The following is an 18,698-nucleotide window of genomic DNA, read 5'->3' as shown; positions in this document are numbered from 1 at the left end:
GAGGCTGGTGTACACAGGGGGGCAGGGGCAGTGCAGGGAGAGGCTGGTGTGCACAAGGGGGCGGTGCAGGGAGGTGAGGCTGGTGTGCACAAGGGGGCGGTGCAGGGAGGTGAGGCTGGTGTACACAGAGGGGCAGTGCAGGGAGGAGAGGCTGGTGTACACAGAGGGGCAGTGCAGGGAGGAGAGGCTGGTGTACACAGAGGGGCAGTGCAGGGAGGAGAGGCTGGTGTACACAGAGGGGCAGTGCAGGGAGGAGAGGCTGGTGTACACAGAGGGGCAGTGCAGGGAGGAGAGGCTGGTGTACACAGAGGGGCAGTGCAGGGAGGAGAGGCTGGTGTACACAGAGGGGCAGTGCAGGGAGGAGAGGCTGGTGTACACAGAGGGGCAGTGCAGGGAGGAGAGGCTGGTGTACACAGGGGGCAGTGCAGGGAGGAGAGGCTGGTGTACACAGGGGGGCAGTGTAAGGGTGGTGAGGCTGGTGTACACAGGGGGCAGTGTTAGGCCTGTTTCACACTTCCGTTTTTTCAAATCCGTCAAAATCCGTTGTTTTCCGTAAAAAAACGGATCCGCCATTTTTTGCAGGATCCGTTTTTTTTGTCCCATAGACTTCCATTACGGTTACCGCGGATCCGTCAAAAAAACGGATCCGTTTTTAAAAAAAACGGATCCGTTTGCATCAGTTTCCGTCAAAAAAACGGAAACGGATCCGTTTGGCGGACACAAAAACGGAAGTGTGAAACAGGCCTTAGGGTATGTCTCCACATTCTGGATTGTCAGCGCTTTGAACGCAGCAGATACTCGTCTCCACCCAAAGTGCTGCCCCCTTTTGTATGCGCGGTGATTCCGCATGTGTTCATTGACACTTGTGGAATTATCGCATCCTATACATATAACAGTGCTATTTATCTTGCGGAGACAGAGCGTCTCCGCTAGATAAATAGACATGCTGTGGTCTATAAAGACGTGCCACATGTGCGTATACGTGGGTCCCCCACCTGCGTATTTGTACCCATAGTGGAGATGGGATTTCCTAAAATCCCTTCCACTATGCTGTAACATCTGGACGCTGCGGCTGTACGCAGTGTCCAATCCGCAGCAAATACGGAACGTGGAAACATACTCTAAGGAGGGGAGGAAGGTGTGCACAGGGGGCAGTGTAAGGGTATGTGCACACGTTGCGGATTTGTGTGCGGATCCGCTGCAGATTCTCATGCAGTTTACAGTACCATTTTAGGCTATGGAAAAGAAAAACCGCTGTGCACATGCTGCGGAAAATTCCGCGTGGAAAGGCAGCGGTTCATTTTCTGCAGCATGTCAATTCTTTGTGCGGATACTGCAGCGTTTTTACTTCCATTATAGAAATCCGCAGGTGTAAAAACACAGATGAAATCGGCACAAAAACCGCAGGCTGCGGCGTGCACGGGGGGCAGTGTAAGGAGGGCAGGCTGCGGCGTGCACGGGGGGCAGTGTAAGGAGGGCAGGCTGCGGCGTGCACGGGGGGCAGTGTAAGGAGGGCAGGCTGCGGCGTGCACGGGGGGCAGTGTAAGGAGGGCAGGCTGCGGCGTGCACGGGGGGCAGTGTAAGGAGGGCAGGCTGCGGCGTGCACGGGGGGCAGTGTAAGGAGGGCAGGCTGCGGCGTGCACGGGGGGCAGTGTAAGGAGGGCAGGCTGCGGCGTGCACGGGGGGCAGTGTAAGGAGGGCAGGCTGCGGCGTGCACGGGGGGCAGTGTAAGGAGGGCAGGCTGCGGCGTGCACGGGGGGCAGTGTAAGGAGGGCAGGCTGCGGCGTGCACGGGGGGCAGTGTAAGGAGGGCAGGCTGCGGCGTGCACGGGGGGCAGTGTAAGGAGGGCAGGCTGCGGCGTGCACGGGGGGCAGTGTAAGGAGGGCAGGCTGCGGCGTGCACGGGGGGCAGTGTAAGGAGGGCAGGCTGCGGCGTGCACGGGGGGCAGTGTAAGGAGGGCAGGCTGCGGCGTGCACGGGGGGCAGTGTAAGGAGGGCAGGCTGCGGCGTGCACGGGGGGCAGTGTAAGGAGGGCAGGCTGCGGCGTGCACGGGGGGCAGTGTAAGGAGGGCAGGCTGCGGCGTGCACGGGGGGCAGTGTAAGGAGGGCAGGCTGCGGCGTGCACGGGGGGCAGTGTAAGGAGGGCAGGCTGCGGCGTGCACGGGGGGCAGTGTAAGGAGGGCAGGCTGCGGCGTGCACGGGGGGCAGTGTAAGGAGGGCAGGCTGCGGCGTGCACGGGGGGCAGTGTAAGGAGGGCACGCTGCGGCGTGCACGGGGGGCAGTGTAAGGAGGGCACGCTGCGGCGTGCACGGGGGGCAGTGTAAGGAGGGCACGCTGCGGCGTGCACGGGGGGCAGTGTAAGGAGGGCACGCTGCGGCGTGCACGGGGGGCAGTGTAAGGAGGGCACGCTGCGGCGTGCACGGGGGGCAGTGTAAGGAGGGCAGGCTGCGGCGTGCACGGGGGGCAGTGTAAGGAGGGCAGGCTGCGGCGTGCACGGGGGGCAGTGTAAGGAGGGCAGGCTGCGGCGTGCACGGGGGGCAGTGTAAGGAGGGCAGGCTGCGGCGTGCACGGGGGGCAGTGTAAGGAGGGCAGGCTGCGGCGTGCACGGGGGGCAGTGTAAGGAGGGCAGGCTGCGGCGTGCACGGGGGGCAGTGTAAGGAGGGCAGGCTGCGGCGTGCACGGGGGGCAGTGTAAGGAGGGCAGGCTGCGGCGTGCACGGGGGGCAGTGTAAGGAGGGCAGGCTGCGGCGTGCACGGGGGGCAGTGTAAGGAGGGCACGCTGCGGCGTGCACGGGGGGCAGTGTAAGGAGGGCAGGCTGCGGCGTGCACGGGGGGCAGTGTAAGGAGGGCAGGCTGCGGCGTGCACGGGGGGCAGTGTAAGGAGGGCAGGCTGCGGCGTGCACGGGGGGCAGTGTAAGGAGGGCAGGCTGCGGCGTGCACGGGGGGCAGTGTAAGGAGGGCAGGCTGCGGCGTGCACGGGGGGCAGTGTAAGGAGGGCAGGCTGCGGCGTGCACAGGGGGCAGTGTAAGGACTACACCCAGGCTCCATGTCACAGTATGGGTGTTAGTTCCCCGGCGATACTCACACAGGTGCCTCCCAGCTTGTTGCTCTCCACCACGGCTGCCCTGGCGCCCAGCTCTGCAGCCCTGCGGGCACTGGCCAGCCCTCCCGAGCCTCCTCCGATCACCAGGTAGTCGAATGAGAAGTGAGGACGCCGTGTCTGGTGACTTCCGCCCACAACCCCGGCGTTCTGCGCATCCACCGGGCCTGCGGGCCTGTTACGGGGCTGGGACATGGTGAAGCTGGCACGGCACAGCCTCGGTAGATGTGCCCGGGGGAGGAGAAGCGGTTTGTTGCGGGAAGCAGTGCGGCCGGGGTGAGCTGACCGGACGGAGGCAGCGGCGTCCTGCAGACCTCTGCTGGGGCCGGAGCAGCGGATCAGGGGGCTGATGTGAGCGGGCACAGAGCGGCTGCTCCCCCGGGACCGTGCGCACAGCAGGACGGGTGAGCCGAGGCCTCTGCTCCGGAGCACTAATGCCATAACGCGGAAGTCCTGAGCACATGTAGCTGCGGGGGCGGGGATGTCGGCTCTGCTTAGTCACGGTGACTGCTGCCGGATTACACCGTGCTTCTGGCTCTCCCATGGCTGTAGTCACGGTGACTGCTGCTGCCGGATTACACCGTGCTGCTGGCTCTCCCATGGCTGTAGTCACGGTGACTGCTGCCGGATTACACCGTGCTGCTGGCTCTCCCATGGCTGTAGTCACGGTGACTGCTGCTGCCGGATTACACCGTGCTGCTGGCTCTCCCATGGCTGTAGTCACGGTGACTGCTGCTGCCGGATTACACCGTGCTGCTGGCTCTCCCATGGCTGTAGTCACGGTGACTGCTGCTGCCGGATTACACCGTGCTGCTGGCTCTCCCATGGCTGTAGTCACGGTGACTGCTGCCGGATTACACCGTGCTGCTGGCTCTCCCATGGCTGTAGTCACGGTGACTGCTGCCGGATTACACCGTGCTGCTGGCTCTCCCATGGCTGTAGTCACGGTGACTGCTGCTGCCGGATTACACCGTGCTGCTGGCTCTCCCATGGCTGTAGTCACTGTGACTGCTGCCGGATTACACCGTGCTGCTGGCTCTCCCATGGCTGTAGTCACGGTGACTGCTGCCGGATTACACCGTGCTGCTGGCTCTCCCATGGCTGTAGTCACGGTGACTGCTGCTGCCGGATTACACCGTGCTGCTGGCTCTCCCATGGCTGTGTGCGGCCCCTGCCACAAGGGTCGGGCAATAGGAATTGTTCTGCCCCCCCTGGTTATAGTCGGTGCCAGAGGAGACCCATCCGACCTAGGGCACAGTCATCCCCTGTTCTTACAGAAGCCTACCACCTCATACATGCCCAGAAGGCATCAGAATAAGACCGTGTTCACACCGAGTCTGTGGCACACGGCAATAGCGCCATCAGGAATCCGGCGTACCCGCCACTGTGGCGCCTCATTGTGTGGCCTCCACTTGTCGCTGCTGTATAGTCTCTCATGTGAGAGAGTTGGGCCGAGTATGCTCATGACGCTGGCTCAGACTGTGAGAGTTGATCTGATTTTCTTGCATGGGAGATTCACATCACAGGTGAGAAGACGGAGAACTTAATTTCTCCGTCTTCATTGTTTCTGCAAGGATACAACGGACTGCACTCTGATGACATCCAAGTGCAGTCCGATGTTACACACGCGATCGTAGACTTGTATGGGTGCGTGTGATCCGAATATCGGAGCCACTCACAGCATGCCGCAATGGCATGAGACAAGTCACAGATCTGCACTGCCCCATGATATAACATTGTGCTATCTGATGAAACATTGGGGCGCGCTCGGCCATGTTATACGCCAGTGTGAGCGAGCCCTAAGCCTTGCAATGCTCCGCTGAGAAATTAAATATGTAAATTCCCTCGTCAGAGAGGACCAGGACTTGAATGGGTGGCACTAGAGTCCAGGTCCCCTTCCTCCCTGAAGTGGGAATTAGTGTGAGGTGTCATGGGGAGGAAGGGGCGCATGACATCAGAGGGCCTTCGGCAGGCTCAGGGGACTGGTTTCTGAGGGCCTATCCTCTTCTCCCGGGCTTGGCTGCATCTATGGGGAGTCTGGAGACCCGCGCTGTGTGGCCACGTATTGGGGCAAACCGCAGGCTTCGGAGTCAGGTGTATGAAGACCAGCCGCTGGCCATGCGCTCCTGCCTTATGGAGAGTTGGAAAGCTTGTGGCCAAGAACAAGCAAGCTCCCCATTCTAAGTCTATTATGGATAGTGATGTCCATAGTGAACAGCTTGTTACCTAAATTAGCAGCCTGCAGTGTGCGAATGGACGGCGGGTACCTAGGCAGGCAAGAGCCGCTGGCCAGACTGCTGGGTCCGACCAGCCTCCGGGCTCCTGCAATGACGCACCACACTGGCACTGCTAGCGGCAAGGGAGAGAGCACCATTCGGAGCAGTGGCACGACCAGGAGCCCTACAGGAAGCCGAGAGGCAGAGCGGCGGTGCGCTCCTGAAAATGGAGACATACCCTTTACAGATCTCCGTGCACATTAATGTTAACAAGACTGGCTGACCATCTACAGTTGTGGCCAAAAGTATTGACACCCCTGCAATTCTATCAGATAATACTCCGTTTCTTCCTGAAAATGATTTCATTTGTCTTAAATGAAAAAACAGAAAAGAGAATGAAGCAAAAAGCAAAACATTGATCATTTCACAAAAAACTACAAAACTGGGCCAGACAAAAGTATTGGCACCCTCAGCCTAAAACTTGGTTGCACAACCTTTAGCCAAAATAACTGCGACCAACCGCTTCCGGTAACCATCAATGAGTTTCTTACAATGCTCTGCTGGAATTTTAGACCATTCTTCTTTGGCAAACTGCTCCAGGTCCCTGATATTAGAAGGGTGCCTTCTCCAAACTGCCATTTTTAGATCTCTCCACAGGTGTTCTATGGGATTCAGGTCTGGACTCATTGCTGGCCACCTTAGAAGTCTCCAGTGCTTTCTCTCAAACCATTTTCTAGTGCTTTTTGAAGTGTGTTTTGGGTCATTGTCCTGCTGGAAGACCCATGACCTCTGAGGGAGACCCAGCTTTCTCACACTGGGCCCTACATTATGCTGCAAAATTTGTTGGAAGTTTTCAGATGCCATGCACACGGTCAAGCAGTCCAGTGCCAGAGGCAGCAAAGCAACCCCAAAACATCAGGGAACCTCCGCCATGTTTGACTGTAGGGACCGTGTTTTTTTCTTTGAATGCTTTTTTTTCTCCTGTAAACTCTATGTTGATGCCTTGCCCAAAAAGCTCTACTTTTGTCTCATCTGACCAGAGAACATTCTTCCAAAACGTTTTAGGCTTTTTCAGGTAAGTTTTGGCAAACTCCAGCCTGGCTTTTTTATGTCTCAGAGTAAGAAGTGGGGTCTTCCTGGGTCTCCTACCATACAGTCCCTTTTCATTCAGATGCCGACGGATAGTACGGGTTGACACTTGTACCCTTGGACTGCAGGGCAGCTTGAACTTGTTTGGATGTTAGTCGAGGTTCTTTATCCAACATCCGCACAATCTTGCGTTGAAATCTCTTGTCAATTTTTCTTTTCCATCCACATCTAGGGAGATTAGCCACAGTGCCATGGGCTTTAAACTTCTTGATGACACTGCGCACGGTAGACACAGGAACATTCAGGTCTTTGGAGATGGACTTGTAGCCTTGAGATTGCTCATGCTTCCTCACAATTTGGTTTCTCGAGTCCTCAGACAGTTCTTTGGTCTTCTTTCTTTTCTCCATGCTCAATGTGGTACACACAAGGACACAGGACAGAGGTTGAGTCAACTTTAATCCATGTCAACTGGCTGCAAGTGTGATTTAGTTATTGCCAACACCTGTTAGGTGCCACAGGTAAGTTACAGGTGCTGTTAATTACACAAATTAGAGAATTATCACATGATTTTTCGAACAGTGCCAATACTTTTGTCCACCCTCTTTTTTATGTTTGGTGTGGAATTATGTCCAATTTGGCTTTAGGACAATTCTTTTTGATTTTTTTTCATTTAAGACAAATTAAATGAAGATTGCAAACACAAATTCTTTGGTTTTATTATCATTTTCAGGAAGAAACTGAGTATTATCTGACAGAATTGCAGGGGTGTCAATACTTTTGGCCACAACTGTATGAGGGCTTCCCTGATCTATGACTTTATGAAAGATGAGAAGGATCGTGTGGTCTGATTGAAATGCCTGGAGATAAGCTAATGCCATATCTCCACTCTCCCCATACAGAGCTGGCGGATGCCTGACCAAGCGCAGGGTCTATGTAGCTGCTACCAGATGTTTATGGCGGCTGTGCCAACAGAGCGGTTAATGAGGAAGGGCGAGAGACCACTGTTGCCGAGAAGAGGCCAGTTTCCCACATCCAGGTACTGAGGGGCCTTTTGGTCTCCTGACCCGAACCTAAAATTCTCCTTGGCATACATGAGGCCGTTGAGTTTGGGTCAGGAGACCAGCGGCCAGTCTGTGCATCATGGTCCATACTTGGACATTTCTGACAACTGACCTGACAGAAATTTTGGGAGTTGCTGCTGAGAAAGTTGGACGTACTAATAAAATTTTTACATTCTTTGTTTTTCCATAAGAAAACGAAAAGAGGGAGTTTAAGAAATGTCTCCTAACAGCCGTGGTGCATGGGTGGCATCAGAGTGCTGTTCGGTGTTTTTGTGGACCTTATCACATGAATCCGAAATCAGACTAGAATAGGACATCTGATCCTTTTCCCATACAGACCACAGATCTGCGTGAAAAGCTTCAAATACTATAATGGCTCATTGTGCTGTCCGTGCACGTCTGTGGCCCCCATGGCTGTTCCACGGGCAGGGCCAGTACAACCCACGTCCTGCGATTAGATCTCGTTCTGACCAGTGAGACGAGAGGTCATTTGCAGGATATTGTACAGAGAACCAGCCACAATAGTGCCTGTGGGTAAGCAGCAGTACATGGCATTTGTTGCAGACTTTAGGCCGGATTCATCAAAGCTTTTACAGCAGTGTTCTGCCATAAAAGCTTTGAGAAATCACAATTTTGGTGCAACTCAAGGAAGCCCTAAAACTTGGCGATCTTGCGTCATTTTTGCCCAGCTGTGACACAATGGAAGGAGCTGGGACAGAACAGGGGTGTCGTGACCGCAGCTTGACAAATTTATGAAGAGTGGGGACTGGAGTAGAATTTGTGGCAAAGTGCGCCACTCGTCTGACCCTCCTGATTCGTGAAGGGGTACACGCTTCTTTGTGAATCAGAAGAGTCTCCTCATGAAGAACGGTGTGAACAATGTCTGCCTTGATGAACCGGGCTTTCTGACTTCACCAAAGAACTTCTTGGAGTAAACTTGCTACTGATCTGCAACAGAACGTGACATGGTGAGGTATTAAAATCTCAATTTCTACCTTGACTTTCCCCACAGTATGTGGATGAGAGTGGCTGCTACTCCACCCCAGATGAAGGACCCCATAAAGGTGGAAAATGTAGGGAGCCGCCCATACACATTACAGCTACCCTGGCTTATAGATGGGATGCTGAGAAACCCCTTCTTACTCACTGACGGGCACTACAAGGGTATCTCCACCCTGATGTAACAATGCAGGCCACACGTGACCTACATGTTCACTTTGTCAAAGCCACACAGTAAAGCGCACACTTTCACATCAGATCGCCAGATTTATTTCTCGTCAAGTACAGCTTTAATGAGAACATAAGATAATTGTTACTCATTCTGCATTACAGTAAATCCAGAACTAAAAAGGTCCAAGCCTGGCTGTCCTGTTATCGCACTCAGCGTATATAGCATCAGAATGTGACCACATGCTATAGCAGGCACTAGCCACACACCAGGTAAGAGAGCAATTCTATACATCTGCGTAAGGGAAACATATAGGACAGACCCTATGCACGTGTATTTCTTATGGTTTTGATGTCAATTTTGATGGAACGGGCATGGGAATCTCTGCCATCAATACAGGGCTTGTCCACTACTGACAATCCCAGCTTAATCAGTTTAGGACTCCAAATAAGAGAAATACAAAGAGTATGTGCTACCTGTAGTGGCGCCATTCCAGTGATGTTTGAGCCGCTGTTCCTGGACAGTAACTTGTGCCACGTGCAGGCTGCAGTCAATCAGCGGCCACTGTTTAGCTGCTGCTTATCCATACTCAGTGGGGGCAAAAGTCTGCCCTGATGAAATGGTAAAGGCTGCAGCTGACGAGTGGCCGCAAGCAGCGCATGACACAACTAGCTAATGTCTGGAAACAGAGGCACCGACAATGCAGGAACGGCGTTGCTGCCAGAGGTGACCATCCACTGTTCTCTTTTTAATTAGGGTCCCAAATAGATTAAGCTGGAGTTGTCAGTAGTGGACAATAGCTTTTTAAGATAAAAATGAGTGCTGAAATGTTGGATTTGGTGAATGCTTTCTAAAAATGCAATATTACTCTCAGAAAATCCTTTATAAAGGAGTAATCCCATCTCAGAAATCCCATCCCAATATGTAGTAGGTGTAATAATAATAGTATTAGCAAAACCCTCCAATTAGAAATGTAGTATAGTTCTTCTGATAAACTATGTCGCTTATCCCATGTGCAGGGCATTGCAGTAGCTTAGAGAGGTTGTCCAGGATAACACCTTTGCATGCCCCACGATTGGCCCTGATAAAATAAAAAAGGTTATACCAGCCTCCCGTTCCTGTACGGCTTCGCTCTCCTGCTGTGTCGTGATCCTGGCGCCCAATCAGCGCTGGTGTCACTGGCCCTGCCTTTAGACGTTTTGAGCATGAAGAGGAAGTCAGAGTTATAAGCTGCACCCCGGACTTCCTCTTTATGTTCAATTCGACAGGAAGAGGGGACAGGGATGCCAGCACTGATTGGGCGCCGGGGGTCACGTGTCACAATCGCACGAGGGGAGTCAGTGTTGACACCATGAGAGCGGCGCCGGCATGAGAGGTGAGTATAGGCTTTTTTAATTTTAAATCGGGGGCAAGCGTGGGGTATGAGGAGTTGTTCAAGTAGTGGGAACTATCAACTAACTCACCATATGAGTGGTGGTAACAAGGGATAGCTAAGCTACTGCAATGCGCTGCATGTGGGTTTAGTGATATAGCTAATCAGAAGAACTATGCTACATTTCTAATTGGAGCCATTTGCTAATATTATTATACCTACATATTGGGATCTTGGAGATGGGAATACCCTTTTAAGTTATTACTCAACATAACAATACAGTTAATGCAATCAACGAAAAAGTGATTAGGGACAGGACCTTTCTTTAATAAATGTGGGCATCTTTGGGCTATCAGTGCTATGGAAGATAAAATCTATGCCAGCTGTGAGTTGGAGAACATTTCTGGTAGAAAGTACCAGTTTTCTGGTATACATTATAGTAAATTTGTCGTGTAGCGACTGGTCCTATCCCCCTTTTTGCTTAGCCCAGTCGTCTTCTAGAAAAGTTACTGGGCCAGGCACAAAAAGTCACAACATTTGTGCCAAACTGTATGACCTACATGCTAAAAAACGGGAGTGTAGAAAATGCTAAATTCTGCGCCTCACGTTTGTCATACCTGGCTGAACTAGAGCAAATGTAATATATGAAGCAAAGCTACAGATTATTCTTTATTCTAAGCATTAAAACGTATTTTACCTGCAAACACAGTAACTAGCAAAAGCTGACAGTAGGAATGCGGTTTTGCATAAAGTTTCATGAAAATATATTAATCTATTTCACAGTACAAAAAAGACACCAAGAAAATCCTACAAGCACCCGCTCCAATACACATATTTAATGGAGTTCTGATCCCGCTGTTCTTCACACGTCAGATTCCTCATTCATCTTCTTACCTTCTTTTTGTGCCACCGAAACCTTAAAGCAAAACAAAAATTACATTACTACAACTAATGAGGATGGAGAACAGATGGCCGCCTCCTATTTTTTCCAGTAGATGGGTAATGGGCATGAGATGCTATTTTAATTACATATAGAACGCCACATTACTTTTCAGTTAGAACAAGACAGTTGTAATAAAAAATGGGCATGTCTACGTGTGGGGGCGCAGGGACACGACCGCGCGTGGGGGAGGGACAGGGACACGACCGCGCGTGGGGGAGGGACAGGGACACGACCGCGCGTGGGGGAGGGACAGGGACACGACCGCGCGCGGGGGGGGGGTTGACACAGGGACACGTACGCGCGTGGGGGGGGTTTGACAGACACGACTGCGCGCGCGTGTGTGTGTGTGTGTGTGTGTGGGGGGGGGGGGGGACAGGGACACATCCGTGTGGGGGAGGCAGGGACACGTCTGCGTGTGGGGGCGCAGGGACACATCCGCGCGTGGGGGACAGGGACACGACCGCACCGGGGGGGGGGGGGGGGGGGGAGACAGGGACACGTCCGTGTGTGTGTGTGTGGGGGGGGGGGGGGGGGGACAGGGACACGTCCGCGCGTGGGGGGGGGGCAGGGACACGTCTGCGCAAGGGGGGCACAGGGACACGTCCGCGCCCCCATACATTATAATGGGTGTGCATGTCTCCAGACTATCATTGCATTCAAGACAGAAGCGGGACTTCTCCCTGAAGAGGACAGACCTCCATTCCAGCCTCCACAGCCGTCTTAGAATCTGATGAGGACCCAGGAGCACACTGGTCCTACTCCCGGGATTATGGTGTGGGGTGGCATAATATATAGGATCTGGTCCCCTCTGTATTCTTCTTCCTAGGTACACCAAGGCTCAGTCCCTCAGATGAGTTTTATTAGGCAAAATAAGATTACGTTCACATCTTTCTCTTTTTTTGATGCTGCCGTTTTCGTCTCTTGTTAGTGTGTCATGCTTTAAATAACGCTGTTTTCTTTTTGTTATTTCCTGGTATTTGACTTTGACAAAACTTTATTGATACAAAGGTGAATTACATATGTTTTTCATACATTTTTGCCACAGAAACGCATATGCATTTTTTACTTTCTGAATCTACTGCAATTTTATGGGGTAAATCTATAACTCGGCGTAGTTACAAGAGGAATTGACTTGGTCCGTTTACGCCACAGGTCACTTTACGCTGAGGAAAAAAAACAAAACAAAAGCCCAGTGGGAAAAGGATTTCCGTAAATCGCATCCATTTTGCTGAAGCTTTTAAAGAAGCTGCATTTTGACGATAGAAAATACACGGCGTCAAAACCCCATTGTGGGCACACAGTCTAACAGCTCGGTGATTTGCTCATGGAACCAGTGGTACGGCCATTTCAACATTTCCCAGGAGCCATTTTTCAAAACGATAAGGCCACTCATGCTACTATGATTAAGTTAAAAATACCAAGGTCAAAGTGCATGTAAAAAATATACATTAATGTAGAAATATGAATAACCTAGGTAATGCACAAATAGGAACGACAAAGGACAATCTACTATGAGCAGCCTGAATGGCCTAAACCAACTACCATAGCCTCTGTAGTCTCTGGAATGGTCTTCCATCGAGCACATCTGGGACGTCATTGGTCGGCAATTGCAAAGGAAGCTGCCAGCAGTGGCTCTTGGGGCACCCGAGTCCATTCAGCATGGCAGACGTTTCCTCAGACAACCAGCCTCATTCTTAGCATGCCAACGCCTGTGTGTATTTTTGTATGTGGCATTTATACTCAATACTCGATTCTGTTAAATGGAGGGGTTTTGCAAAAAAAAGTCTCTATTTCTTCATCATTTCCATGTCTATTGATCCTGTGACTTCCAGAATTCCACAACTTCTCCTTGTTGCAGTGTCAATGTTAAGTGTAGTTACTTCTGATGATTTCATTTCCAGACGTACACATTACACTTTTTGTCAGAAAATCTAGGGCTCGTCAATATGGTTCCTTTATTTGAAAAAATTAAAGTTTTGTGTTTTTCAAATTAGTCAAAATTGTCCTGGCAGCTTAAGGATTGAAAAGTGTATATAAAAGGTTTTCTCCACCACTTTTTATTAGTTTAAAAATGGGTCTGATTCTCCTATAATAAAGAGGAAAGGAAAAAAAAAAAAAAAGCTACACGTCTCCCAGACCCCCGCATCTCCGGTATGCTCGATTCTTCTAGCTGGAAAGGGGGCAGAGGCGTCAGGTTGCCATGGCAGCCGCTGATTGGCTGCAGTGGACATGTTCCTTGTAAGCTGATTGTAATAAACTGTCTCCTAGCTCTTTCTTCTGTCTCAGACACAATGAGACCACTGCAGCCCATCAGTCAGTGGTCCCCTGACACTCAGCACCTGTCTCCTGTCATCTGTGACCAAATGGAGGAGGTGACCCGAGTGTCCTGTAGGTGTGTGCTTTTATTTAAAGGGAATCTGTCAGCAGGTTTTTGCTATTTAACCTGAGAGCAGCATGATGTAGGGGCAGAGACCCTGATTCCAGCGATGTTGGACGGCTTGTTGTGTCAATAAAAGAGATTACTGGATCCAACAGTCACCATATCTCTACCAATACATTCCTTTCCAGTATATTTCCTTCTGGTTGTAGTTACTTCTTGGCCCTACCTTCTGCAAGGACTATAGAGCCTACAAACGGTCAACACTCCTATATTTGCAATGGTGTTCAAAGCCGAGCCTATTTCTTAAGAGGTCCTAGATATTTTTCTATGGCGGGGCAGGGCAGAGTTCACTTATTTGTTTTCTCCAAGCTGTTCAAACAGCAGGGCCGGCAGACTTTGGTTGGTGGCCAGCTGATGGGTGCAGTGACCTGTAGTGACATGTGCCGTGTAGCCGCCTCTCTAGAAATGCTCATGCAGCTAAAATACCATTATCTTCACTTCAGAGAGCAGCAGTGGACTGTCAGTCACCAAAAAGAAGTACTTTCTACAAATCCAGAATATAACAGAGAAATAAGACACCTGGGGGAACAGTCACCTCTTTACAGCACATACTGGCAGTGATTAGTGACGTGCCACCAGAACTCGGCGCCTCATTTCGGGCTTAGGCCTAGCAAGGTGCTCCTTAAGGCTAAGTTCACACTGGGTGTTTTTCTTCTGCCGCAAATCCTGAGCACTTGGTAGGAAAGCAGTTTGTGCGGCGGTTTTCGTGCATTTTTTGTCATGCATTTTTCCATTCAATTCAATGGGTGAAAAACGCTGAAAGAAGTGACATGCTCTATGTCCAAAAAAACAAAAACAAGCGAAGCACAAAATACTGATGACAAAAAATACAACGTGTATGCAGGAGATTTCTGAAATCTCAAACATAGCTGGTACTATAAAACACAGCTGAAAATTAGCATAAAAAGAACATAAAGCAGCAAAAAATGCACAATGTGAACTTAGCCTTAATTTTTAAAGGGATCTGATCCTTTTGTTCTCCCGGAAATAAATGCGGTACTGGAAGAGCTGAGCAAGATATCTGCCAACTGAATGATCATTATCTACAGTGTATCGGGGGCTTCGGATAGCACCCTGCTATATTGCCAGTTGCTAGAGTGTATGTTGTAGATAAGTATATATTGGTACATACAGTATACATAAGCTAAGTTGCCACCGCCAGTTTGGGCCTTTTAATCTGTGATAAGGCCCAAGATCACAGACCTAGGGGCCACTGTTATGCCCCCCAACTACAATGGCAACCTATCAGCACCCCACAATCACATTACATGGCTGCTAAGGAAAAAAAAGGGACCTCCTTCTAACCCAGGGCAAACTCCCAGGGACCGCAATGCTTGGATCAGCAGCCTCATTTTGTTGTCCATCGGCATAATAATTCCTTCTGGCACTGCGAGCACGCAATGGAGAATCACGTCTCAACCCTTGCCAGTGCCAGGGTGTTCTATGTGGGCAAAGTTAGCGTGCTCTGAACTCCTATCCCACAGATGAGGACAGCAGAGGCAGCAACAGTGTTTCCTGGGATGTGCCGTATTTTAAGGGCTATAAGGGTATGTGCACACACTGCAGATTCACCTGCGGGTTTTTTCCTGCAGAACCGCAGGTAAAGTGACCTGCGGTTTTGCCCTGCGATTTGACACCTGGACAATGGAATAGGTGGCAAACCGCAGCAGAATCCGCAGAAACAATTGACATGCTGCGGAAAAAAAAACGCAGCTTTTCCGCAGGTAAAAAACCGCAGCGTGAGCACTGCGGTTTTTAAAACCCATAGGCTAACATGGTAAAGTACCATGTCTGCGGAAATGCTGCAGTTCTGCAGGGCCAAAACCGCAGCGTGTGCACATACCCCTTAGGCACACTGGACCATAAGATGCACCTAGGTTTTAGTCGATGAAATTAGGGGAAAAAAATAGACACAGAGAAAAAAAAATTTGGTTAATTCTGTACTTAATATCCCCTATCCTGGTATTTATGGTCCCCTCACTCCCATCCTTATACACAGGGCCTTCTCATCCCTACCCTGGTATGCATGGCCCCCTCATCCCTATCTTGGTATGCATGGATTCCTCAACCCTATCCTGGTAGAAATGTTCCCCCCTGATCCCTATCCTGGTAGGATTAGTCCCCCTCATCCCTATCCTGGTAGGAATGGTCCCCCCTCATCGCTATCATGGTAGGAATAGTCCCCCCTCATCGCTATCCTGCCAGGGACGTCATGCGCTGCTCACAAGCAGGGAACAGCTACCGGAATACTCACTGCCCTGCACACCGAGAGCAGTGAGTATTCATTGCTCTTCAGTAGCGTGCACAGTATCAGCCGCTAGCTTCCTGCTGCTGCCAGTTGGTCACGTGTGCCGCTACTTAAGAGAAATGAATATTCAATAATCTGGGTGGGGAGAGAGGTGAATATTCATTTCTCTTAAGTAGCGGCACACGTGACCGCCGGCAGCAGCAGGAAGTCGGCGGCTGACACTGTTCATACTACTGAAGAGCAATGAATACTCACTGCTCTCTGCACGCACAGTCCCAGCAGCTGCCCTTCGGTTTGCAAGTAGCGCATGACGTCCCTGCCATGCGCTGCTTACAAGCATAAAGCAGCTGCTTGCAACGGAGCAGGACGCTGGGAAGGTAAGTGTAATGGTTTGGTTTTTTTAATGTTTTCGGATGGGGCCATGCATACCAGGATGGGGGTTCGGGACCAATCATACCAGGAAAAGAATGGGGCCAAGCATACCAGCACCAGGGTTGGGGGCCAATCATACCAAGACGCTATTAAAGAGAAATGAATATTTATTGCCTTCCACGCCCAACGGTGTGGAATGAAGTGAATATTCATTTCTCTTTAGCAGCGGGCACAGGAGTTAGCCGCAGTTGCCGGCTCCAGCCTCCTGTGGTTCGCCGCTGCCGCTCCCCCACCCATCCACCACAGCCGATACATCCAGACTATAAGACACCCCCCCCCCCCATTTTCCTCCACATTTTTGGAGGAAAAAAGTGTGTCTTATAGTCCAAAAAATACGGTAAATACTCCAGCTCCAACATCTTTTGTATATGCTCCAGCCCACGTGTCTAATGTGATGTATATGCTCCAGCCGCAATGTCTCCTACTGTATGCACTTAAGCCCGTGTCTCTTGTGATGTATATGCTGCAGCTTCAATGTCTCCTGTTGTATGCTTCAGTCCCAGTGTCTCCTGTGATGTATATGCTGCAGCCCTAATGTCTCATATTGTATATACTGCAGCCTCATTGTCTCCTGTGATTAATAGCCAGAAGAGGTGCTGCAGGAAATAGAAGTGTGATGGATTTATATTCTTCAGCCCCAACAGTATACACCACAGAAGGCCAGCAGTGACAATCCAGACTACACCCAATTTTATCCTCTTCCCAGCCGATCAATTTTTTGTTTTTCCTACACTTCCAAGAGTCATAACTTTATTTTTACATCAACAGGACATATGAGGTTTGTTTTTTTTCCTTTAAGGAAGAGTTGTACTTTTGAATAACACTATTCATTTTTCAATTTGTACTGAAAAATGGGGAAAAATCCAAATGGGGTGAAAAGGAAAAAAGAAAACATTTTATTTCTCCATTGATGAACCTATGTGATGGCTTACTTTCTAACTGCCAGGCTGTCTTAATCCCATACGAGACATATTTACTTAATAAATAACTTTGATTTTATATTTCTATTAATATTATATAGTCTTGTCATGTAATTTTCAATAAAGAGTTATTTATTCATTATATATGTCTCGTATGGGAGTAATTTTGTAGGATATATATATATAGATATAGATATATATATATATACATACATACATACTGAAGAGCCCGGCAGTGCCTGGGCACAGTAACCAAATGTGGTTAGTTATAACAAATTATAATGATTATATTGCACATAAAAACATTTCACATCATATATTCAACACTACAGATTTGCAACACAAATTAGCTAAACGATTACCCAAGTATTGATAATATTTTATTTTCAACTCGTTCAGGAGTTTTGGCTTTTCCTTTCGGTGCAAAGATGAACAGATTTTTGGCAGTTCCAACTCTTGAACAGACCACGTAAAGCTGACCATGAGAAAAGCATGGAGATTGCAAATCGATCCCTACTACTTTCAAGGACTGTCCCTGAGCATTGTTAATAGACATTGCAAATAGCAGTTGAACTGGAAACTGGAGGCGTATAAAATCAAAAAATAAATCAGATGGAATGAGTGGAGTTCTTGGAATGAAAATGTCCTCTCCTTTGGCACATCCTGTTTCTGAGCTGTGTATCTAACCCTATCCTGTGTGATACTGCCTGCTGAGCTGTGTATCTAATCCTATCGTGTGTTACCGACTGCTGAGCCGTGTATCTGATCCTATCCTGTGTGATACTGACTGCTGAGCCGTGTATCTAATCCTATCCTGCGTGATACTGACTGCTGAGCTTTGTATCTAATCCTATCCTGCGTGATACTGACTGCTGAGCTTTGTATCTAATCCTATCCTGTGTGATACTGCCTGCTGAGCTGTGTATCTAATCCTATGCTGTGTGATACTGCCTGCTGAGCTGTGTATCTAATCCTATCCTGTGTGATACTGCCTGCTGTGCCTGCTGAGCTGTGTATCTAATCCTATCCTGTGTAATACTGCCTGCTGAGCTGTGTATCTAATCCTATCCTGTGTAATACTGCCTGCTGAGCTGTGTATCTAATCCTATCCTGTGTGATACTGCCTGCTGAGCTGTGTATCTAATCATATCCTGTGTAATACTGCCTGCTGAGCTGTGTATCTAATCCTATCCTGTGTGATACTGCCTGCTGAGCTGTGTATCTAATCCTATCCTGTGTAATACTGCCTGCTGAGCTGTGTATCTAATCCTATCCGGTGTGATACTGCCTGCTGAGCTGTGTATCTAATCCTATCCTGTGTAATACTGCCTGCTGAGCTGTGTATCTAATCCTATCCTGTGTGATACTGCCTGCTGAGCTGTGTATCTAATCCTATCCTGTGTAATACTGCCTGCTGAGCTGTGTATCTAATCCTATCCTGTGTAATACTGCCTGCTGAGCTTTGTATCTAATCCTATCCTGCGTGATACTGACTGCTGAGCCGTGTATCTAATCCTCTCCTGTGTGATACTGACTGCTGAGCTTTATATCTAATCCTATCCTGTGTGATACTGACTGCTGAGCTGTGTATCTAATCCTATCCTGTGTGATACTGACTGCAGAGCCGTGTATCTATTCCTATCCTGCGTGATACTGACTGCTGAGCTTTGTATCTAATCCTATCCTGTGTGATACTGACTGCTGAGCCGTG

The 18,698-nt window shown here is 49.9% G+C and overlaps 2 protein-coding genes and 1 long non-coding RNA gene across 3 annotated transcripts in view; 1 reads left to right on the top strand and 2 right to left on the bottom strand.

The window, feature by feature from the left end:
• GSR (glutathione-disulfide reductase) overlaps positions 1–3,580 on the bottom strand; it is a 70,917-nt gene extending 67,337 nt beyond the window's left edge. The window contains exon 1 of the mRNA XM_073542361.1: positions 3,084–3,580. Within this exon, the coding sequence (XP_073398462.1) occupies positions 3,084–3,539 (456 nt within the window). The 5' untranslated portion in view covers positions 3,540–3,580. The remainder of the gene's footprint in view (positions 1–3,083) is intronic.
• Positions 3,581–8,717: 5,137 nt separating this feature from the next.
• SARAF (store-operated calcium entry associated regulatory factor) overlaps positions 8,718–18,698 on the bottom strand; it is a 32,690-nt gene continuing 22,709 nt past the window's right edge. The window contains exon 6 of the mRNA XM_073542325.1: positions 8,718–10,920. Coding sequence (XP_073398426.1) covers positions 10,895–10,920 — 26 coding nt within the window. The 3' untranslated portion in view covers positions 8,718–10,894. The remainder of the gene's footprint in view (positions 10,921–18,698) is intronic.
• Positions 15,863–17,600, top strand: LOC141047290 (uncharacterized). The gene is made up of 2 exons (XR_012219769.1): positions 15,863–16,845; positions 17,387–17,600. It is a non-coding gene; the product is annotated as an uncharacterized lncRNA (long non-coding RNA).

The sequence above is a fragment of the Dendrobates tinctorius genome, unplaced genomic scaffold, assembly GCF_039654945.1.
Source record: "Dendrobates tinctorius isolate UK_male_01 unplaced genomic scaffold, ASM3965494v1 ptg000011l, whole genome shotgun sequence".
Taxonomy (NCBI): domain Eukaryota; kingdom Metazoa; phylum Chordata; class Amphibia; order Anura; family Dendrobatidae; genus Dendrobates; species Dendrobates tinctorius.
This window is presented reverse-complemented; position numbering and strand designations above follow the sequence as displayed.